We start from the raw sequence: 22,939 nt of genomic DNA, 5'->3' as shown, positions 1-22,939 counted from the left end.
GATAGCAGAGCAGGACTTCCCTGGTGGCACAGTGGTTAAGAATCCGCCTGCCAATGCAGGGGACACAGGTTCGATCCCTCGTCCGGGAAGATCCCACATGCCACGGAGCAACTAAGCCCGTGCACCACAACTGCTGAGCCTGAGCTCTAGAGCCCGCGAGCCACAACTACTGAGCCCACATGCCACGACTACTGAGCCCACATGCCACGACTACTGAAGCCCGTGTGCCTAGAGCCCGTGCTCCGCAACAAGAGAAGCACTGCAATGAGAAGCCCGCACACTGCAACCAAGAGTAGCCTCCGCTCGCCGCAACTAGAGAAAGCCCGCGAGCAGCAACGAAGACCCAATACAGCCAAAAATGAATAAATAAAAATAAATAAATCTAATTTAAAAAATGATAGCAGAGCAAAACCTAGGGAGGAAAATGGGATCAAAAGTTTTTTTTTTTTTTAAGATGGGGAAAAAAATCACACAAGTTTGCTCTGCTGATGCAAAATAGAGATCTAGGAGAGAGGGAAGATATGGATGATGCAGGGGTGATCAGGGAGGACTATTGGGGAATGTTCTGGAGAAGGGAAGGGCAGAGGGCATGAAGTGGTTGGCTTCACATAGGAATGAGTTAAAAGATAGAACCCAGAGGGATGGTGGTGTATTTGGATACAAATACTGATGTGTGGGTTGAGGTGGAAGGTTAAGGAAGTTCCCTTTCTGATTGTGTTCATTTCTTCCATGAAGTCAGGAGCAAGGCTGTTGGCGGGAGTGAGGACGGCTAAGGAGGTGGGAGGTTTCCAGAGAGAGGCTGGTATTGAGCAGTTGTCTAGGAGAGACAGTTCATGGACAAGGGACATGGGTGATTGCCAGGTAGCATGGAGGGGGCCTCTTGAGGTCAGTGAGGATGATTGAACCTGGGCCCCAGCCCTGTGCTCGTGTGCTTTCTCAGCTATGTTCAGCTGTGTGCCTGCAGACGCAGGCTTGGCACGCCTTAAAGTAAATGAGGTCATGTCACTCCCCTGCTGAAAATACTTTAGTAGCTTCCCATTGCACTTAGAATGAAATCCAAACTCAGTCTGTAAAGCCCCACACGTCAGTCTCCACCGACTTTCTCACTGGATCTCAAAGATTGCAGCCTCCTGAGCACCTTTTGATTCCTGGAACAGGTCCAGTGTGTTTCTGATTTAGTCTTTGCACTAGCTGTTCTCTGCCTGAATTCTCTTTCCCCCTACCTTTGCAGGGTTGGCTCTTCATTACTACTCAGATTTTATCTTAAATGTTAGCTCTCAGGGTAACCATCTCAGATCACCAATCAAAAGTACCCCCCTGGGCTTCCCCTGGTGGTGCAGTGGTTAAGAATCCGCCTGCCAGTGCAGGGGACACGGGTTCAAGCCCTGGTCCGGGAAGATCCCACATGCTGCGGAGCAACTAAGCCCGTGTGCCACAACTACTGAGCCCACGTGCCACAACTACTGAAGCCTGCGTGCCTAGAGCCCATGCTCTGCAACAAGAGAAGCCACCGCAATGAGAAGCCCACGCACTGCAATGAAGAGTAGCCCCCGCTCGCCGCAACTAGAGAGAGCCCACGCACAGTAACAAAGACCCAACGCAGCCATAAATAAATAAACAAATAAATAAAGTACCCCCTACAATAAGATACCACCTCAAGCCATTAGGTTGGCCACTACCAAAAAAAAAAAAAAAAAGTAGAAAATAACAAGTGTTGCACTACTATACATAAAATAGATAACGAATATGGGCCTACTGTACAGCACAGGGAACTCTACTCAATACTCTGTAATGATCTATATGGGAAAAGAATCTAAAAAAGAGTGGATATATGTATATGTATAACTGATTCACTTTACTGTACAGCGAACACTAACACAACATTGTAAATCAACTACTCTAATAAAAATGTACAACGAAACAAAAACCCCAGAGAACAAAAGTACCCCCCCACACACGCTTACTATCTTAATTCTCATGGCATTTTTGCTCACTGATTAATGTCATAGCACCTAGAACAGTGCGTGGCACGGAACAGGTGCTCAGTAAGTATTTAGCGAATAAATGAATTTGGGTGAATGAATGAAGGAATGACCACATAAAATGAGCTGCTAAAAGTGAAAAGTAACCTAAGTCTCAGAACTAAAATATTTACAAAACATTAACTTGTTAGTTTTCTCTAATTGTTTCCACTTAAACTGGGGAAAAGAATGAAAGTCACAGCTGAAATAGCACATATGGCAAATGTCCCATTTTGTGTTTGTGTTTGTAGCTGGCAGGGCACAAGTTCAAAATGAAATCCTTTCAAATTACATTATTGCTGAAATCTTTTCTGACCTCTCCACTGAGTCATTGTTTATCTTACAAGAAACTTAACAACTTTGGAAGAATATTTGTTTTCTCAGCCTTGTAGAAATAGAAGGAAAAGAAGCCAACTCCAAATATGAGAAAGGAAAATATCAAGAGGTATGGAGTATCAAATTCGAAGTTAATTTGGTATTATAAATAGTTTCCTTTCTTGCTGCTTAGAAAATCATTGGGACATATACATTTGGACTCTCTTTCCCTGGGGACAAAAGTTGATTCACTGTTTCATTAACTCCGAAGTTCATGAAGACTCCCTTAGCTCAGCAGTAGCCGTCCTCCATCTTCCAGTTTACGTCAACTTTCGTGTCCTCAAAAGTCCCCGGGGGCTTTCCACCGCCCCACGTTCACTTAGCTAGTTCGATCACTTTTCAATACCATTATGTATTTTATTTCTATTCTTGTCTCTGCCATTTCCTTCCAGGGAACCTTGTTTAACACACATACTTCATACATAACTTTGGTCAAACCATTCAGGCTGCTTACATTTTCATTTTTAAAGCATTTGCCAACCTACTGCTTCAAGCTAAGACATGTCCCAGGCTCTTTGATGTTGCAGAAATCAGAGTTAGCCAAGATTTCTGAAGGCAACTGTTTCCTTTCTGCCCTCAGGTACTGGGCTTTCCCCACAAGAATGCATCCCTGGTAGACACTGCTGCTTGCTGCTCCTAGAAATGAATTTGAAATGCAGAATTGTTTTGCCACCTCGTCTTTCATAATTGGCACCTGTGCCCTTATCTCTATTTGTTCTTCTACACCAACCTCCTGGTACTTGTGGAATCTGTCTAGGGGTGGGGAGTACTTGGGCTTTTGGATCTCTCCTAATTTGCAATTTAAAACTTTCTTGGAGAGGGTCTGGATTTAAGTTTGAGTAATTCAAAAACATTTCATAATGCAGAGTTTGGTTAATTTAGACAGATTTCTTCCCCACCCCGAATTCTGAATGAATATGTTTTGTTGAGTTTTAGACACCCAAATCACTATGTTCTTACAGAATGTCTTATTCTGGAGGCCTACTGGATGGAAAGATTGGCTTAAGTTTTGTCTTCAAATTTTCATTCGGTTTGAAATTTGATCCATTCTGACAGCCCCATATTAAAAAAAAAAAAAAAGATCTAAAAGTTTCTTAACCTTAATTCGTTGAGAACATTCTGCTTTCAAGTTAGACTCTTTAAAAAAGAGGGCAATGGGGAGTGATTCTTAGTTTCGTTCAATTAATTCATTACTGCTTTCTCCCTGCTTCAATTTTTTAGTTAGTATTGCTCACAAGAATTGTAACAAACCTTTATTTTTAAAGGCATTCTCTACCCCAAAACATGTGCCCTTCCTTTGCACTTGCCAACACAGTGTATTGCAATGGTCTGTTTTCTGGTCTGCCTCTCCAAGTAAAGGAGCTATGGATTCTTTGTCTCCCATATTTTCAGTCCTTTCCTAATATAGTGTCTACTCCATAGTAGAAAATCAACAAAGAGTTGAATGAACAACCTCTGAAGTTGCGGGCAGGGAGTGGTATGCTGGAGGCCATATGTCTCCCTTTTCTGAACACATACCTCTTCCTGTTGCACAGATTGTTAGATCATAAGATTAAATCTCATCTGTGATCCACAGATCAAAACTTGTTGTGGTTTATATTGGTACCCATAATCTAATCCCCCCACACAATGAATTCAGCATTGGATTGACCACAAGGTATCCAACTGAACAGTGGATACTTTTTAATCATCTTCTAGGAATCAGTTTTAAGCTAGGCACTGTAGAGGTTACACACGAAAGATAATGGGCCAAGACCATTCCTGGATGCCAAAACTTTATAACCTACCTAATTAAGGAAGTGAAATCACTAGAGTTTTAGCTAAGGCAATATAAAAAGAAAATGGGGGGAATTCCCTGGCGGTCCAGTGGTTAGGGCTCCCCATGTCCACTGCAAGGGGCACAGGTTCGATCCCTGGTCAGGAAACTAAGATCCCGCATGCCCTGTGGCGTGACCAAAAAAAAAAAAAAAAAAAAAATGGGACTAGAAAATATTGATGATCCTGGTGAAAGGAATATTATCAGGGCTAGGGGCTAGGGTTACTCAAGGCTTTGAAGATGAGGATTTGCATTGGCCCTTAAGGCATAAGGCTATAGGGCTAACTCTTCAAAGATAACTCTCATGTAGGAATAGAAGCAGAAATAAGGAAGTAAGAGTTAGTGAGTCAGGAGAAAACCCAGGGGAAAAAAATTGTTTCTTAGGAGGTAAAAGAATTTCAAGAAAGAGTAGGTGTGGTAGATTAAATGTGGTAAAAAACAAAAACAAAAAACTTTGCCCTTCGTTTCATCAAGACATAAGTCAATCCCTACACCCCTTGAACCTGGGCTGGCCTTGGGACTTGTACTGACAATAGAAAGTAATGGAAGTGATGTAGTGTGACTTCCAGAAGGGAAACCTCATGGAACCTTGCAGCTTATGCCTCCACTACCTTGGAATGCTGCCCAGAGGCAGACATTGTTGATGTCTGACAGGTGGGGAAGCCACGTTAGCCTTCTGGAGGATGAGGCCACCTGAAGAGAACTGAAGCTCCCCGCCGTGTCAGCACCTTCCAATCCAACTGACCCTCCTGCTGATGTTGGGGGAGCCTGGGTGACATAAGCGAAGGCCCCACCTAGCCAAACCAAAGGATCACGGAAAATAGTAAATGGTGTATTTTAAGCCACTACATTAGGGGAGAGTGTTTTATATCTAAATAGACCACTGATGTGAAACAAGCTCTAGGGAAGATGAGAAATGAAGGGTGACCAACAGATGTGGACATCACTGGTGTCGTGGCATCTAAGTTCTGGAAAAGGCCTGCATCGGTCAGACATGTTTCCAGTTTACAGATGAATGCACTGCGTTATCAAGGTCTGAGGCTATTAGTTATTTGAATCATGTATGTGTAATTAATTGTCGTTCAGATTCTGTGCTCGCCAAGAAATCCAATTATTTGACTTCAACTTGAATAGAGCCAGGCAATGCTCTGGCCAGGCCAAGGAGATAGCTGGCTTTCCTGACAATTATATTTCTCTTTGTAAATGAATACTTTTCATTTTCATTGAAGGCTTTAAAAATAGGGCCTTATCTGCATCAAAAATCAGCCCTACAGTTGACATTTACCTTCAATTAAGAGAAAAGTTTTTCTGCTTACTAAAATGAAATGTCTTTAAAATGTAAACCTTTTTTTTTTTTTTTTTGGCCACCCCACTCGGCTTGTGAGATCTTAGTTCCCTGACCAGGTATTGAACCCGGGTCCTGGCAGTGAGAGTGCCAAGTCCTAACCACTGGACCGCCAGGGAATTCCCTGTAAACCATTTTAAAGTATATAAGGTACAAAGTAAAACTCATCCATACTCCTACTTACTTCATACCCTAATAATAATAATAAATTATTATATAATACTAATGAACCAGGATTAAGAGCTCGGTCTATATATTTGTACACATATACCTACCATCAATTCACCTATCAAGTTTATTCTTCCTTCAGACAAAAGCTGAAGAATCACTATGCCCACAGTTTCTGTAGCCATCATACATTTCTCTCTAGTGTAAGGCAAGTTTTTTTAGAATAAAGGCACAAACTGTAAATATGTAGTTTCCTCCTGTTATATTAAAGTCCATGAACACGTATCCCTACATTTTTGGGCAGAATGATTAAATCCTAGGAAGAGCAACAAGTTCCCCTTCATTCCTGGCCCCTCTGCATCCTCTCCTCCCCCAGGCCACAGTTTCAACAGTCAAGAGCTGTGAGACCTGCTCCTAAAGAAAAGGGGAGTATTCTACAGGCCACTGCTATGTCAAATTGTTCAAGCAGTCTCTCCATATGAATTTTATTTAACCAGTGTTCTAACTGCCTATTCATGTAGGAAACTCTTTATCTTTCTTAGTTCACTTTGTGCCATATTTGGAATAATTGTAGACATTTAAGCCCAAGAGTTTTCCTGGTAACCTTAGCCGTAACAAGTATTTAGGGCTTAGAGACCTACAAGTGTGATAGAGGTGGAAGGCTGAAGCCCACGGTGCTAGCACAAGGCAAGCATGACATTCCAGGACCACCTGAAACCCCAAGCAACTCCCACCCCCTGTGTGGGAAACCAGAGATGGGCGAGGTTCTTCAATCATTACTGAAAAGAGCTTTGAAAGTTTCACTTGTTAGAAAGCTCTGCTTATTCTAATTCCTTAGCTGAATTAGCCAAATTAAACGCATGGCAGAGAAACTCAAATTATGCTTTGAGATATGGTTTCTCCACCAAAGGGAATATCCTAAAAAATTTCAGATATTATTATTATTCCACTGTATATAAAAGCTGAATTTTTGACCAAAGAGTGCTGTTTGGAGAGCAATGCACATAATACTCACTCTTTTGCCAGCTCCATTGATATTTGTTCCAAAGAGCATCCCTTTGTTTCGGGTATAAACACAACAACAAAAACCAGAGATGCTAGACTCATAATTGTATATATAAAGCACACACATGGCAGGCCAATGAGATCTAGAGAGGACAAAAGAAATTGGTTAGAGATGCATTTTGTGTTGCTTTCATCCCATTTGTGGACAGCTGTTTCTTAGAGCATATATGAAAACATATGTATTTTCAAACATGCCAGTAGTATCCAGGGAAATAGCAATCACAAATTAAAAATATAGCCAGCCTCTGAAAGTTTCATTTTCACAAACAACCCCAGCTTTCTCTGGTAAAGTGAATAACAATCTTGTAAATATCACAATTTAAACCCAATGCCACCTTCTTGGTGAACATAATACTTCTCGTTTTCAAAATGGTAATAGAAATGCTCATTGCCAAAAAAAAAAAAAAAACTCAAACAACACAGAAACACATAAAACAGAAGGTAAACTATCTCCTCTCTCCTCACCCTCTACCATTCCTCTCGTGGCAATCCCCGCCATAGCAGTTTGGTTTCTACTTGGTAGACATTTTTAAAGACATATTTATACAGATGGACTCTTCTTGGAATGAGCTCCCCCTTCTTTACTCTGATTTGAATGAATTGTTTCATGTTGGCAATATTTCATCATTTTAGTAGCTGGCATTATTTGTAATACTGCTTCCTGGATTCAGAGAAAAAAAGTGATAATGGTTCGACTGAAAGGCATTAACTTGCTAAGATGCATCAGCAAGAAGCAGGACCCTCCAGTTTTGATGGATCTCACCCGCCAACCTAGTTTTCCCTCTGAGCGCTTCTAGCCAGAGGTACAGTCCCTTTGTAGTACTGACCAAGGTCAAGGTATGTTAGCTGGTGAGAGGTGGCCCCCAATGCACTTGAGTCTGCCCTTGCACTGCGGCATCCCGGGCTCAGCGGAAAGGCCAGTGCGGCCAGGAGCAGGGAGGAGGAAGCTGGATTTTTTTGAACACAGGCTCAGACCAGCCACAGACTGAAACAATGCAAATAGCCCTTAGCGGCCACAAATCACAACTGGTCAGTCGGGAACATTGACTGAGCAGTTATGCGGAAGGCATTTGGTAATGCAAAGTGGAAGATCTATGCATATTAACCACTCATAGGTCAGCTGTGCTGAGGTGGGGAGAAGCAGGGAGAAGGAACAGCTCTGCAGTCCTTCTGGCAATTTTAATTGAAGTCCTCTCCCTCTGTGCTTTTCTTGCTGCTGACACAGGGTTTTGCCCAAGTGAGTGCTTAATAAAGTGCTTGGAGAATTGGTCCTTCTTTCCTCTCTGGGGCATAAAACCAGAAAATAAAAAGTGGAAAAAAAAAAAAAAAACCCAAAAGGTTATCTCAGCAAACTTCTCTGCTCTTCTGTTTGAGTACTTTCAGTAACAGGGAGCTCATCACTTATCAAAAATGCACACTGCAGAAAAAAAAAAAAAAATGCACACTGCGTTGTGAGTCAGCCCTGTCTGTTTCAAACATATTCCCCACTCGTTCCTAAGCCCAAGTCTACCTTCCGGGAACTTGGGTTCAGAGGTTCTGCTTTGCCCTCTGGATCAGCTTTCCTCATCCCTTCTTCACGAAAGCGGCGCAAATATTTGAATGCACCTCCATCCCTTGTTGAGCATCCTATTGTCCAAGTCAAACTCCCAAACTCTTGCAACCGTTCTTCACAGACCATGGGTCACCTGCCCATGTTATCCAGGTTGTCCTCCCTTGGTGGGCACACTGCAACCCTCTTCAAATATTTTACCCAGAGCTGAGAGCAATACCGCAGCTGTATTATGACCACAGCAGAGTATGTCTGTGTCTCCGGTACACTCTGTTCTTATTGATACAGCTGAAATTGCGCTAAAAGTTGGTGTCCAAGGGCTTGCCACCAAGCAGAACCCTTATATCTTTTACTTGGAAAATTGATTTTTGAAAAGAAGTATAGAACTTCAAACTTAGTCCAATGAAATGTCATTTACAGGTTTGAGCTCATTCCAGAATTTTTTTTTTAAATGAGTATGCTTTCCCAACATTTGTTCTAAGAGCCCATGCAGAACTTCTGAATCTTCATCAAGCTCATCCTGTGGATTAGCTATCCTTCCCAGAAATTCGTGTCATCTTTATTCATCCTTCATCATTTCCATTCTTTTATATTTCTCTTTCTCCGTATAAACAGTAGGTAAGTCTGTGTGTGTGTGTGTGTGTGTGTGTGTGTGTCTGTGTGTGTGTGTGTGTGTGTGAGTGAGAAGGTGAAGGGCACGGGTCTATGTGTGTAATCTGAGCAGGAGACGTACGGTTAGTGCAAATGACCAGTTCCTGTGTTTCCTTTCCTCTTGGGCTACTTCCAAAAATGTAGGACATAAATATTTTAAAATTTTATGTAAAAACCCAAACTGTGCTTAATTAATAACTCTAGAAGTTCATTTCCAAAAGTAGGTATACTCAAAAAAAAGTCAACAAGATTCAGAAGTACTACATATAGATATATACTTTTTTGACTATACATCCACTTTTGAAATGGTATCAATATATATTATCTCTGTATTATAGATACTATTTAATATTTATGCATTTTATATATATACATATACATATAAAATAAAGGAAGGGACGAAAACTCAACTCATTGGTCAGTTTTGGAGGATGCTGGGGAACTACCTCATTATTTTGAAAAGCAGAAAATAAAGAGAAAGTTTCAAACATTCATCTTGGCTTTCTTATATGATTCATACTTCAGGGCAGGCAAATAACTAATGAGAAGAAATTTCTCCTTAAGAGAAGTATTGCTGATAAAAAACTTAGTAGGAATGATGAAATGAAGATAACGGATCTGGGAAATGATCCTCAAAGGATGCAGGCATGACAAAGTGGGAGACAAGCACACAGGATGTGCCTCTGATGGCAAGACACAGGCCATCACCTGGGAAGGAGTCTGCAAATAAACAAGAAAATCTAAATCTTTTTCAGCCTCTACATCTAAATAGCAGTCTACAGGAAACACAAAGGACAGAGGGTCATGTGATGTGACTAAATCCAACCCCCGGGGAAAACAGCAAATCCAACCCCGGGATCCAACCCCGGGGGAAAACTCTATGAAACAAACGACCCAGTTTCTTCATTAAAAATATAAAGTGTAGGGGGAGGAAAAATGGAGACGAAACCTACAAATTATGAGACATATCAATCAACCGTAAATTATTTGGACTGTGATTCAAACAAAGTATAAAAAATAATTATGAGACAATTGGAAGGATGTGAACACAGACTGGATACTTGATACCAAGAGACTATTAATAGTATAATATTTTTAGGTGTGATAATGATATTGAAGTCATAGTGTTTAAATGTCTTATCTTTTAGAGGTCCCTGCTGAAATTTTAGAGACAAAATGACATGTTTGGACAATGACTCAAAATAATTTGGGGGGCAGAGCAGGTGGGGTCATAAATGAAGGCTGATAAATTTTTAAATTGGGTGGTCAGTACATCAGGTTCACTGCCATTCTCTTTACTTTTTGAGTGTGTTTGAAAATGTTGACAAGAAAATGTTTTTCAGGCGAGTGTGCTTCCCTAAGATTTGTCCTAAGAGCACAAAAGGCGTTAGAGGAAAGCGAGTTCTTACCTGTCACAGTCAAAAAGGTCAGAGAGATGAGGAGATTGATGCCCCAGTTCATGCTAGAAGTTAGAGCCATGGCTCGTCCTCGAATTCCACCAGGAAAAATCTCACTCAGCACCAGCCAGGGCACTGGAAGACAAGGAAGAGTGGGTGGGGGACAGCAAAATGAACAAAAAGCCATTGAAGCTGAGGGCCAGCCCGCTGACCTCTGCCCTAGTCCCACGTGATCTGTGGTTGGAGAGCAGGGCCATGTCCTTTTACAGGACGAGGGAGGAGAGAGTGTGCTTTCTCTTCACCTCCAACCAAGTGAGAAGGGATTCAGGAGAAACACTGAGAGAGCTTGACAATGGTCCCTGGAAGTAGGAGGAGGGACATAAAGGGCTGGTAGGGGACACTGGCCTGAGAAATGCAAACAGAAAGGGCAGTGGCTAGGGCCACCTACCCATGACAAGGGGCAGCTGTGAGCCTCCTGCCAAGCGCAGAGCCTCAGTGCCAGAGCCCGGCTCTATCTGCTTTCCTCTGGGCCCTTTCCTGTAATCTCCTCTGCCCCCGACCTTTGCCAAGTCCAACATCATAGCTACTGAGTGGGTAGGAGATAGAGCCAGGAGGGCGGAGGAAGGAGGCTGGCTCCCCTCCCCTCCCTCACTTGGGCTTCCTGGCCCGTGGCAAGCTGGGTGGAGAGCAACTCTCAATTAGACAGAGCTCCAGGATTCGATGTTATGCCAGACAAAACATTTGACTTTCTGAAAGGAGACTCTTCTTGGCACGAAAACTGATGAGAGGACTTTTTATGATCTGAGCGTGACACAGAACATTATAGGACCTGCCTGAAGGGATTAGAAAGGGCAGCAGAGGAGCAAATTAACTTGTCTTCTGCTCACAGCCTATCAAATCCAGTTTGCCTAATAGCTACCAGTTCTTCCAATGGGCTGAGACTTTTACAAACCTTATCTCATTTGATCCTCGCTGAATTCCTACCAGATAGGAACTATATTACTCTCCCTCTTTTATAGAAGGGGAAATTGAGGCTTAAAGGAGTTCATAATTTGCCAAGGTCCCAGAGCTCAGAGGTGGCAGCAGAGGTGGCGTTGAGCCTGGGCAGCCTCTGGAACTCATGCTTTTTCATCTTGGTGCTCTCTTGGGGGTGGCTCAATAAATATTCATTAATGAATACATAAATGTGGAGTATAAGCACCTCTGATTCTGAGGAAAGAAGGGCTTAGGAGCTGTCCCAGCCCTGCTCCCTGCTGGCTAAGTCACATTGTGTTGCAAAGCCGGTGTTTAGATACAGACCAGATGCATCGCCTTGCCCGAGATGAGGCGGTGTGAGGGAAGGAGCGAGAGGCCAGGGAGCGGGCCCCCGCCAGCAACCACCTGGGCTGCCAATGCCAGAATCATGGAGCAGTCACCTGTGTCCCTGATTGAAGTCACCTCTCACGACAAGATCATGCTCTGTAGAGAAAACACCTGCTCGGAGTAAATGTGCTGTTTTAAAGTAAGAAAAATATTTAAATTATACAAGAGGACTGGAAACACATTTTTTTTCTCTATTATCTTCTCCGGCATGGGTGAGAACTGCAACCAAAGGAACATGATTATTATTGTTCTAATTAAGAGGGAATTCAAAAATAACATTCCAGATCCCTCCCCTCCACTCTTTCCCCCAGAAGACCTTCAGTAGATTCTTGCAGATTATATCCTTGGAGACCAGTGCAAAGCTCAGGTAACCTTGCCTTGAGCTTTGCAAGACTGGGGATCTGGATCTGAGTAGAATGACAGCTGCATAATTCTGGTGAAGCCTTTGTAATGACCTGTCCTTGGGCAAATACAAGATGAAAGTATGTAAATCTACTCTGTTGAAGATAAATAATCCATGCCGCAGGCCAATCCCCCAGGCTCCTTCCTGCCTTGAGTATTTGGTGAGGGGAGGGGTGGAGCAGAGAGTACCTTAGGGTCTTTTGCTCTAGCAGCCATGAGGAAAAGGTGGGGGAATGGACACACTGATTTTCTTTGAGGATAAGAGTTAGCACTGGTTTTCTTGATCTACTTCCATCCCCCCTTCATCACCTCTGATCTACCCCACTTCCCCTCCCCACCTTGCATCACGATGGCTTCTTGGAATTATTTGGTGGGGTTTGGGGAAAATCCTTTCCACGCTGTCCTCAGATGAGAATGAGTTGATCCTGCTGTTACAGAGAGTGATGGATCTTACCAACAAGAAGATGGGACAGTTGCACAAAGCACTAGTTATAAGTGCTCAGTCTGAACAGTCAAGGGCTCACCTAAAACAACCCAGCAACCACACTGAGGCCTGTCCTAGGCATGCGTTCAGTGCAGCAGCTGAGCCAAGCTCTTGGGCAGTTTAACCAGTCAGTGAGCAATGAACTGAATACTGAAAAACAGACTTCCGTCAGTCTCTGATGGGCCCTTGTTGTCAGGCAAAACTTACACCTGACATTTCCAAAAGTAATATATCATTGCCGAAAGCGACTACTTCTTTTTTGATCTAGTGGAGAAAATTCAAGAATTGATGCCTTGGTTTATGTAATACTGACAAACTGGATGTTGCAGCAATTGACAAAGGTTTTGACAAGGATGGTTCAACACCCCCAATATGGAACCTGTCAGGTCAAAATAAGGAGAGTAAATAAGTAATAAATATTTGTAAATTAATTTAAATAATTAATTAATTCATAATAATGTTAAAATAATTTTAACCGTGATCTCAGAACCATAAAAATCGCAGGTTTTCAGATCCAGAGAGCGTGAAATAAAAACCTGAAAGTGGAACTTGCAGCAAGATAGAACTTACTAAGAGGGTAAAGTCTTTCCATGGAAGACTTAGGAGCAAGATGGTGCCAGAATCTTATAGGCCTCCATGTTGCCTGAAAAAGGGCTGTGAGTACCCAAAGCAGAAGGAATGGAGAAGCTCTTTCAATTCATAAGTAAAGAGCAAAGAGGTATAAATCATCACATGGGGATATATATTGGTATTTAATAATAACAGGTGGAAGATTTTTTCTCATTGTTTGTTTGTTTGTTTGTTTGGATCCCTAATGTTTTTCCAATGAGATGGCCTAATTTCTCTCCAACAAAAATCAAGCTACTGTCACATGCCACAGTAAAATGGTGGCTCTCTCTGGCTGTCCTCATTATCCCCTTCCCTGATGATAGGCCCACAGGGGGTGCTTTGTGATATCTGCTTGTGAGGAATCCACAGAGTAGTCAGAGATATAATAACTCTTCCACAGTGAGTGAAGTCACTCACTGCAGGTTAGCAGGCCCTGCAACAATTCTCCTCGATGCCTATTATTTCACCTTTAACCCCATTATTCCAGGCCCACCTCAGCAATATGTACTTCTATAAATGTCAGAGTCTGCACGTGTCCTCTAGGTTACAAGGGTTGAGGAAATTTTGGTCTTGCTGGGAGATAATTGTCCACAAATATTGAAACTCATATTTCACATGGCATTAAATCACCGGGGCTGCCCATTAGAACTTGCTTGATCCAGATGAAATCTGCAGCGTTTATGGCTGCACAGAGTGTCATAAAAAGACCATGAAGGACAAATACGTTGAAATGTCTTTGTTTGCAATGGAGGACATGAACTTGAATGAATAGGGCCAGTCAGTGGAAATGGCTGAGCTCTATCACATATCAACAGCCACACTTAGCTCCTCCCTCCTCCATATTTCAGCCACTGCTGAACATTTTTTTCCACTGAGGTTGTCATTTCTCTCCCTGTACTTTCAGATTCAAACCCCGCAGCATTTCGGGCATGTTTTCCATTTGGCTTGAGCATCTTCTGAACCACCTGGCATGGCAGCCTCAGGTTTGAAAGATTCATGGAGGGCTTGAAACTCTTACCAGGGAACTCGTAGCAACTTTGGAGGAAGTTCCACACTTAGGCTGCAGAGTTCTCAACAACCTGATGGAGCCAGTGTCCTATACTTTGTAGGAGTGAAGCCAATGAAATTATGGCCTTATAAGTTCCTTGAGTGGGAAAGTCTTGTCCTTTAAAAATATACTCCACCGTAGGCCACCATCTCCAATATCAGCAGTGGTACTGTAGCTTTATTTTTATTTTTATTTTTTGTATTCTCCCTTTTCTCAGTCTCTCTGAGTTTTGTTTACTCCTGGCCTCTTTTAAAATACTTTTTTCAAGAATATGATCTTGGATTACATATACTTAACAAACCAAGGAAAACAATGAAATAAAACCTCAATGTTCCTAATCTTTCTATCTTAATGATTTCTAGCCAGAATCAACCGAAATGATTTCTTAAAATATTTTGGGGAAAATTGGATTAAATGAAATAACCCTTAATAAAAAATGCCAGAGTTAAAAATGGAGCCCTTTTGTGATCAGGTACTAATTGGGAATAAGAACGGTGGCAGTGGTCTCCAAACTTTCTTGCTTGTGTAGCCTTTAAAATAATTAGAAAAACTAAGTACTTTCTTTCATTTATAAATCAACATCTAACATTTTTTTACCATAAATTTAAATGACAGCAAAAGATGCAATTTCTATGGTATTTTTAAACTCTATATTTAGAGTAGAGAATAGTTATACCACTCAAGTATTTCCAGTGGAATTTAAATACAATACCCATTTGATACTCATCTTCATCCATTTAAAAAATATAACAATAAGGCATTTAACATAAAGTTGACATTGTTTTCAAATAGATGAAATGTGGGGGACTTCCTTGGTGGTCCAGTGGTTAAGACTCTGCGCTTTCAATGCAGGGGACGCGGGTTTGGTTCCTGGTCAGGGAACTAGGATCCCACATGCCGCGTGGCACAGGCAAAAAAAAAAAAAAGGAGATGAAATGTACTGTTCTCAAGAATAATAAAAATAGATGGGGAGTTGAAAAAGTTTTTTAATAGGAGTGTCACTACATTCTTTAAATTAACAACAAAAGTTTGTTGTCATGATATATCAGCTGATAACTTGATTAGGTCATCCTACAGTTTTGTTGAAAGCAAATTATTGGAAATATCTAGGCTTATGAGAGAATTATTATCTAGTCATTAGAGTCATTTTTCCATACCACACCTACACCAATATTTCCAACTGCCCTTTTGATTAGTGTTCCTAAGGTTTTTATAATTGGGGACATATATCATAATAAGATTTCTGGTGGGTAACAGGTGTGCTTTCTTTTAAGTGGAAGAATAGTTATTACTGGGAAGACAGGGAAGAAGAAATTTTAGGAAACAGACTTTTCCTAAAAATCCAAAAATTGATTTCCTTTGATGTATCATTGAAGGAATATTGCAGAATGTAGCCCCCAGGATTATGCTTATCCCAATTTGCAGATCACTGAACTAGAGTTCAAAAGGCAAAACAAAAAAGGGAAGGAGATACAAGAAATTAGTCTTTTCTGGTTTACACTATAACTTGAATGTCGTGCTTCACATGTAACATTTTATGCTGTGCTTTTTTCATGAATGATGCTTCAGACTTCAATGAGAAAAGTATTAATAGTTTTTAATATTACAGGTGTTCCTTGGAAAAATGCTTAATATTGTGTTCTGAAAAACAATAAAGTAACAGGTGAATGCTGTGTTTATTAAGATAGCGTTAGAACCTTAGTCTGTTTCTTTAATGTCTTTACTGTCTGATATTCATAATTTTCAAGGGCATGGAACTGTGATCATAGCGTGGGAGGGAGAGGAAAGTTAAACACCGATGCATTATATTATGTGAAGAGTTGCTGACGGTAATGTAGTAAATGGTGTTACTTCTCTTTGTTTAGCTGTGCTCATGCTACAAAAATGTAGTTTTAGACTCTTTGGCTCTATTAGGTACCACTGTGCATCATTTAACTCCGAGGAGGAAAGTGAGATTTAATTAGCTAAGGCACATATCTCTTTAAGTTTTTCCTCTTTTGCTTGGGTGCAAATTTAGTATAAAACCATTCAGATCCTATTATTTGTTTACTTGGCATTATTGCAACGACTAACACCAGAGGACCATATAAATCACCACTTTAATCAAGCAAAATAAGTTTTAACTTAATTAACTGGAAAAAAAAAGAATAGTATTGGTGTGAATATTGACGATAACTGAAATGTAAGATTTAAAAGAAAAAAAAAGATTTGAAAGATCTTAAAGGTAGACACAATTAACACAAACCCATTGTGTGAATACGATTGTATAATGGCTACATTTGATAATAAAATTCTCCTGTTTAAAGAATAATAATTTAATCAATATGCCTTTTCTCTAAGAGTATGTGATTATCCAAGAAGAATGGTAGAAAAAGAAGATGAGCACTAAAAAAGTCTTTGACGGTGATGGTTTGGAATATTAGAGGCCTGGTGTCTAGGAGGAAATATGAAGAATATCAAAATATCTTTGAAAACATTTGATATAATTCTGGTCTGCAAGCCTTTGTTCTAAACCCTGTATATCTTAGAGTGAAGCAGCTGAGTAAACTTCCAAATTAGAACCTGCTGTTCCACACCTCTGGAATTGTCATAATTTTTAGCTGTGCAAACATCACATAAACAATTACTTTTGGAAGAGCTAGAGTTATTTAGGTATAAAATCTAAATTTAAATGTTATGGCAGATGAGTCATATGCTTCCTACTGATACCCATCCTCCAAAAGACTGGTTAAACTCCATAAAACCAAACAAAACAAAAAGCTAGGCTCTACAATCTTTGTACCTTAAAAAGTTCTAATTTCTTGTTTTAAACAGAAAGGTGGCCTTTTTAGAATATTTGAGTTGAAAGACAATTTTTCATGGGTCTCGCATTTCAGCATGTCTCATGAGAAAAGGCACTGATTTTGTTCCAGGCTGTCTTTCTAAGGATGTTCATATAAGAAACAACCTTGGAAGATAAAGTGTCCCCTCTAGAGCAAAGTTTTGTTTACTCTCCAGTAAGTTAAAGATAATGTCTCCCTCCAGGGGAAAAATCAGGCTGGCTTACTGTCTATTATAAAAGATTTGGGTTCCCTAAGCTTGGGGTTCCTCTCCTCTAAAATAACCTGGTCTATGTATAGGTGTCACCTGGCCTGGTTCATGATGCCCTGTGGGTATTGGGGCTTGGGGAATTTGTGCAAATGCTGATAGTCTGGCTATTGCTATTGCTATGAATAATAAACTGTCCTTTGTCTCTGACCAAGGAGTCTTGTGTCTTTTGCCAAAATCCATGAAACTGAGGCTAACTTGTAAGCTTGCAAATGGGCTCAAATATCAGCCAGTTTACAGTTCTTGAGAGTTTGATAACGTGTGGCTATGGTATGATTTTTCTACAAAGATCTTTTATTACTATTATTAACTTTAGACTTCCAGCTTACATCTGAGAAATTTAATGTGATTGTTAAGCCTGAGATAATCCATTGAAATATTTCTATAAGCTCTAACACTAATTAAGTAAACAAATTCCAGGCTCAGACTTCTACATATTTCTCTTAGGAAAACCAGGAAGGAATTGTCTCAAATCTTTTTTGGAAAGAGTTAAGTTCTAAAACATTCAATTACTAAACCAAGGTAGGAATTATTATCCCATGATATGACTAATCTCAATCTCTCTCTTTTTTTTTTTTTCCCCCACTCCAGGGGGAACGTTGAATCTTGTATTTGGAGCAAATATGGAAATTTGGAAATGAATATTTTGGCTAACACCATACATTTTTTTAAATGGCCTTAATTTTAGTAAATTTACATGAAACTTCTTTAGTCATCAAATGAATTAGAGGTGGCCACACATCCTCAATTGAGTAGTTTTACTCAGATATAACTTTTGGTCAAATGTGCATGGGGTTCCCCACAAACCACTTTTATTTCTGATGGCCTAGATACTGACACAGATTCATACTAGAGGAGATCAGGATATGTCAACCCCAGACTAGAGAGATAGCTCCCCTTCATCACAGAAGCTGAGAGAGTTCCAGAAACTATTTTTGACTCATCTAACAAATATTTCTTGAGCCCCTATTGTGGGCCAGGCCCTAGGTTAGGCTCAAGGAAACAACAATGAACAAGCCAAAGTTTGTGTGCACACAGGACACAGAGTCTAAATTAGTTGCACCAACTTAGAAGAATGGACAGTTGGGTGTTTCTCAACCTAAATCACACCTTTCACCTTTCACCAAAGACTCAGAATTTTCTGTAACACCTGTCTGATAACCTAGAAAGCTCTCTTGACTGTAGGTAATGCAGAAATGAACCATATTTCAAGCAACACATGTATTTTCTTTAGTCTTGACCTAACTGGAATGGTGCATAGAAGGGAGGTGAGGAGGACCATGGCATCATAATTCAATATGGGGCTATGGAGCATCTGCTGTGTCTCCTGATGTGCCTTAAGCAAAATGACTGCTGGGGTCAGTGCTGGCCTTACCAAAACTATACATCTCTTGTCTAGACCATGGCCAGATATTTTTAAATAGCACTAATTACTGAGTGTATTGAGTCCATGCCACACACCAGGCACTGCACTAGGTACACGTCATACAAATGGCTTTGTTCAACCCCACAGTTACACTGTGAGGTGGATCAGGAAGCTGAAGCTTAGGGAGATGGATTGACCTGCCTGGGGTCCTACACTGTAGAACTGTGGTTCAAGGTCAGGCAGCCTAATGCCAAAGTGTAGTCTGAATTCACACACTCTGTTGTATAGCCTCCAAAGGCTTTCTGCTCTTCTCCTAAACCTCCAAGCTCAGGTCCCCCTTAAGGCCACTTGATGTTATCCCTGATCCTTCTTTATTTTTCTTCATCACTCTTACCTCCACCTAAATGGTGACACTTCTCTCCTCCTGAAGTTGTATTATACATGCCTTCATTTTCTGGCTTATTGCCTGTCCCCACCACTAGCTCCACTGGGGCGAGGTGTGGCTCCCACTCATCCATCCCTGAATCACCAGCAATGGGTACCATGTCCAGTGGGTTGTGGTGAGCAATCCACACGTGCTGGACAAGTAAGTGAGCAGATGAATCCCCACCACTTTCTTCCTCTCTCCTCTCTTCCTGGTCACTCCAAGATGCTTTCTTGCTGGAACTCCTGCCTATTTGGTAGAAGAGATTGGGGGAGGTGATTTGCTGTCACCTGTCATTCAGTCTTCAGTGTAAAGTTCCGCTTGAACTTGTGAATACAAAGGCAGTTAAAGGATGACAGTCATAGCCTCATTACGGAACTTAATATATGACCTTGGACAAATTCTTTCCATCTGCTCTAATGAAAAGATATTAGTCATGAGATGGAAGAGGAGTTTAATTAATTTATGGACAGAGGAATTTTTGGATTTAAAAAAAGCCCTAATAATTGTTTTTTAAAATTAATTAATTTATTTTTATTTTTATTATTTATTTTTTATGCAGCAGGTTCTTATCTATTTTATACATATTAGTGTATACATGTCAATCCCAATCTCCCAATTCATCCCTCCACCACCCCACTCCCCTGCTTTCCCCCCTTGGTGTCCATACGTTTGTTCTCTACATCTGTGTCTCTATTTCTGCCTTGCAAACCGGGTCATCTGTACCATTTTTCTAGATTCCACATATATGCGTTAATATACGTATTTGTTTTTCTCTTTCTGACTTACTTCACTCTGTATGACAGTCTCTAGGTCCATCCACGTCTCTACAAAGGACCCAATTTCGTTCCCTTTTATAAAAGCCCTAATAATTGTCGTGAAAAGAACAGTCACACACATTTTTCTGAGTTACAGAGACTGTTCTAAGGAGGGCAGCTACACAAGTATTACCTCAGATGAACTCATGAAATAATAACTTTACGCCTTGGGCTTGGGCTTGGGCTCATCTCTGCTTTACTTTTGAAGCCCAAGAAGAAGAGAAATCGTTATGTGGCTCTATGTCCTCACAATGTCAGGACTTTTTGGTTCTACCCTGAAGCTTGAACCACAATAAAAAAGTGTTCAGTTATTAGAAGGAGCTAAAATGATCAGGACCACCCCAGAAAGACTGGAAAGTCAAGTTAAGATTTCGAACATACTTTAAAGTGAGAGATGAGGTGTGGAAAACGGAATGTTTCATAAAAATCTCCAATAAAAGCAGTGGGGTATGTATTGTGATTTTTATTTGATGGAAGAGTTTTAGTATTAGTTACAGAGAAATGGAGGGCAGAGATTCTTAACCTCAGGCTACGAAACCCTTCAGCAGGCTAGTGAAGCTTACAGATTCCTGCATAGAATAATATTTTAAATGTATAAAATAAAATATATGAGATTACTTGGTACCAAATTTATGCCCCCTCCTGAATTCTAGATTCCAGCGTACACCTATTACTCTAAAATCAAGGAAACAGATGACCAGAAAGTAAAATGATGTAGGGCATACACTTTAACCTAAAAATAGAAATACTTTTTGACAAGAGAAACTATGTTGTGATCTAATACAATGAAGGAATGTTGTTCTAAGCCAACACATATTTTAAAAGATTTAATAAAGATGATTTAATCTTGCTTTGATTTTGCTTTGGAACAGCAAGTGCTTTTCCCTTTATGCCCCTATTTACACAAAGGATTTGCTTCTATTATAAGTAATAAACTCTCTAAATGAAATACCTGAGCAATAATCACATCAGGTTAATAAGTTTTATAATGCATTCATGATCTGGTATGAAAATTTGCTCTTAATAAAAATCTTCTTTAAATTCCAAATGGTTCGTGCTAATGCTCTAGAATACAATTTTGGTGATTGAATTGGAATTCTTATGGTATGTTTTCTTTAGAAAAGAAAAAATGAACTGCAGCATGAATATAAACAGAAATGACTAACTCTTAGCAAGAAAAAAAAAAGGACAATTATTCAGATCTCTTCTAAAAACCCTAAGAGAATTGACAGTCTCAAGCCACCCATGTGAATTAACTGCTTGTTTTCCTTAGAGGGAATGTTTGGGATTCTGTCTCTGACTGCTTGCCTTCTACCCTCAGGCGTGAATATCCGGATCAGTGCTTGGAACAGCAATTACAAGTTGAAGAAACCGTGAGATGAAGGGTTATTTCCCTTTCCCAAACCCAAACCTCCTTCAAACTGAGATTCTCCATCTCATTAGCATTGCTTTTGTTCTAAGAAATGCTCAAAAAGACTCTCTTCTCCATGTGAAAGCAAAAAGCAAAGGTGTCCAAAAAAAAATCTGGGACTACTTTTAGATACTCTGTGTCTAAAAGTAGGAATTAGTGAAATTCCCAAATAACTCTTTATGACCTGACAAAGAAATGCCCTAAATGCCTCCAACTACTTATTTCTGAGCACTGCTAACTCTCCTGCATCTTTTCTTAGAGGCAAAAACAGAAAGAGATTTTTAAAACTCACACCACAGTTGAGACAGGAGGGAAGGCGGCAAGGCACAACCTTTAAAAGAATGACAAAGCTGTTGAGGATATGACAAAAACTAGTTAGAACAGATTATGCCCAAGATGGTGGAAGATTTGACTTCCAGAGGACCTTGAGCCTCATTATAAGCTCATTATAATACATTAGCATATGCTAAATGACATACACACAGGTACCATGACAGTTCCAAAGCCAACCATTAAAGGCCAAAAAGTGGGCTGTGGCCCAATTCCTGGAAATCTCTGCCCCTTCCCCAAAATAGTTGGAATAATCCTCCCACTTGTTAGCCTATGAAATTACCCAGCTCATAAAAACTAACTACCCCATATTTCGGGGCCTCTCGCCTTCTGAGATGGCCCATGCTCTGTCTATGGAGTGTGTATCTCTCTAAATAAACCTGCTTTCCCACTTAACTTTCAGGGCAGAGTCCTCTTGCCTGCCCTCTTGTATCCTTCACAAGCGTCTTATATTAATAAATCTACTTGCCTATCACTTCACGTCTCACTGAATTCCTTCTGTGCTGAGACGTAAAGAACCTGAGGTCCATTAAATCCTGTGACCAGGTGTGTGGTTTCAGCTGGGAGACTGTGGGTTCAAGTCCCCGCCTGAACCAGAAATTTTGGGTTCAAGTCCCAACTGAAGTGCAGCTGGATTCAAGTCCCACCTGAAGGAGTGAGATTAGAAGATTGTGGGTTCGAGTCCCAAACTGAGGTGTGTGGTTTCAAAGTGATGGATTGTTTTGCAAAAACATGATGGTTTCAGGAGGAACAGGAGCTTCTGTGGCAACCTAGTGTTCCCAGCTTTCCTGGTACTTAGCCTACCCACTAGATAGCTTGACACAGATAAAGAAGCACACTTCGAGATTTTTCCTGTATATTCACCTTAGTTTTAAAGTTCTTCTTTCCTTCTCCTCCTTAGAAACATGAATGTACCCCTGAATGGTTTTCAAACAGATATATACAGTGTTCACTTAAAGGGACAGAAGGAAAAAATGTGAGGTGTCGTGTCTTCCCTCAAAGAAATCCAGTAACCACATTCTGGTTAATAAACCAAACAAGCATACAAAAGCAGTACACTATATCATTAAGAACTAAGTTGTATTATTGCGTGGTAACTTCCATTTACATCATACACTATAACATCCAAAACACTTGCACATGCATTAGTTCCCTTGATGCTCACCTATACTCTGTGAGATAGGACAAGTATTATTATGCCCAATTCATGG

The 22,939-nt window shown here is 40.6% G+C and overlaps 1 protein-coding gene across 1 annotated transcript in view; it reads right to left on the bottom strand.

Moving 5' to 3' along the window:
- Window positions 1-22,939, bottom strand: part of SLC2A12 (solute carrier family 2 member 12) — a 56,776-nt gene that overhangs the window by 6,575 nt on the left and 27,262 nt on the right. The window contains exons 3-4 of the mRNA XM_036871772.1: window positions 10,400-10,522; window positions 6,741-6,873 (exon numbers count right to left, since the gene is read on the bottom strand). Of these exons, the coding sequence (XP_036727667.1) occupies window positions 6,741-6,873; window positions 10,400-10,522 (256 nt within the window). The remainder of the gene's footprint in view (window positions 1-6,740; window positions 6,874-10,399; window positions 10,523-22,939) is intronic.

This window comes from Balaenoptera musculus, chromosome 12 (genome assembly GCF_009873245.2).
Source record: "Balaenoptera musculus isolate JJ_BM4_2016_0621 chromosome 12, mBalMus1.pri.v3, whole genome shotgun sequence".
NCBI lineage: Eukaryota > Metazoa > Chordata > Mammalia > Artiodactyla > Balaenopteridae > Balaenoptera > Balaenoptera musculus.
This window is presented reverse-complemented; position numbering and strand designations above follow the sequence as displayed.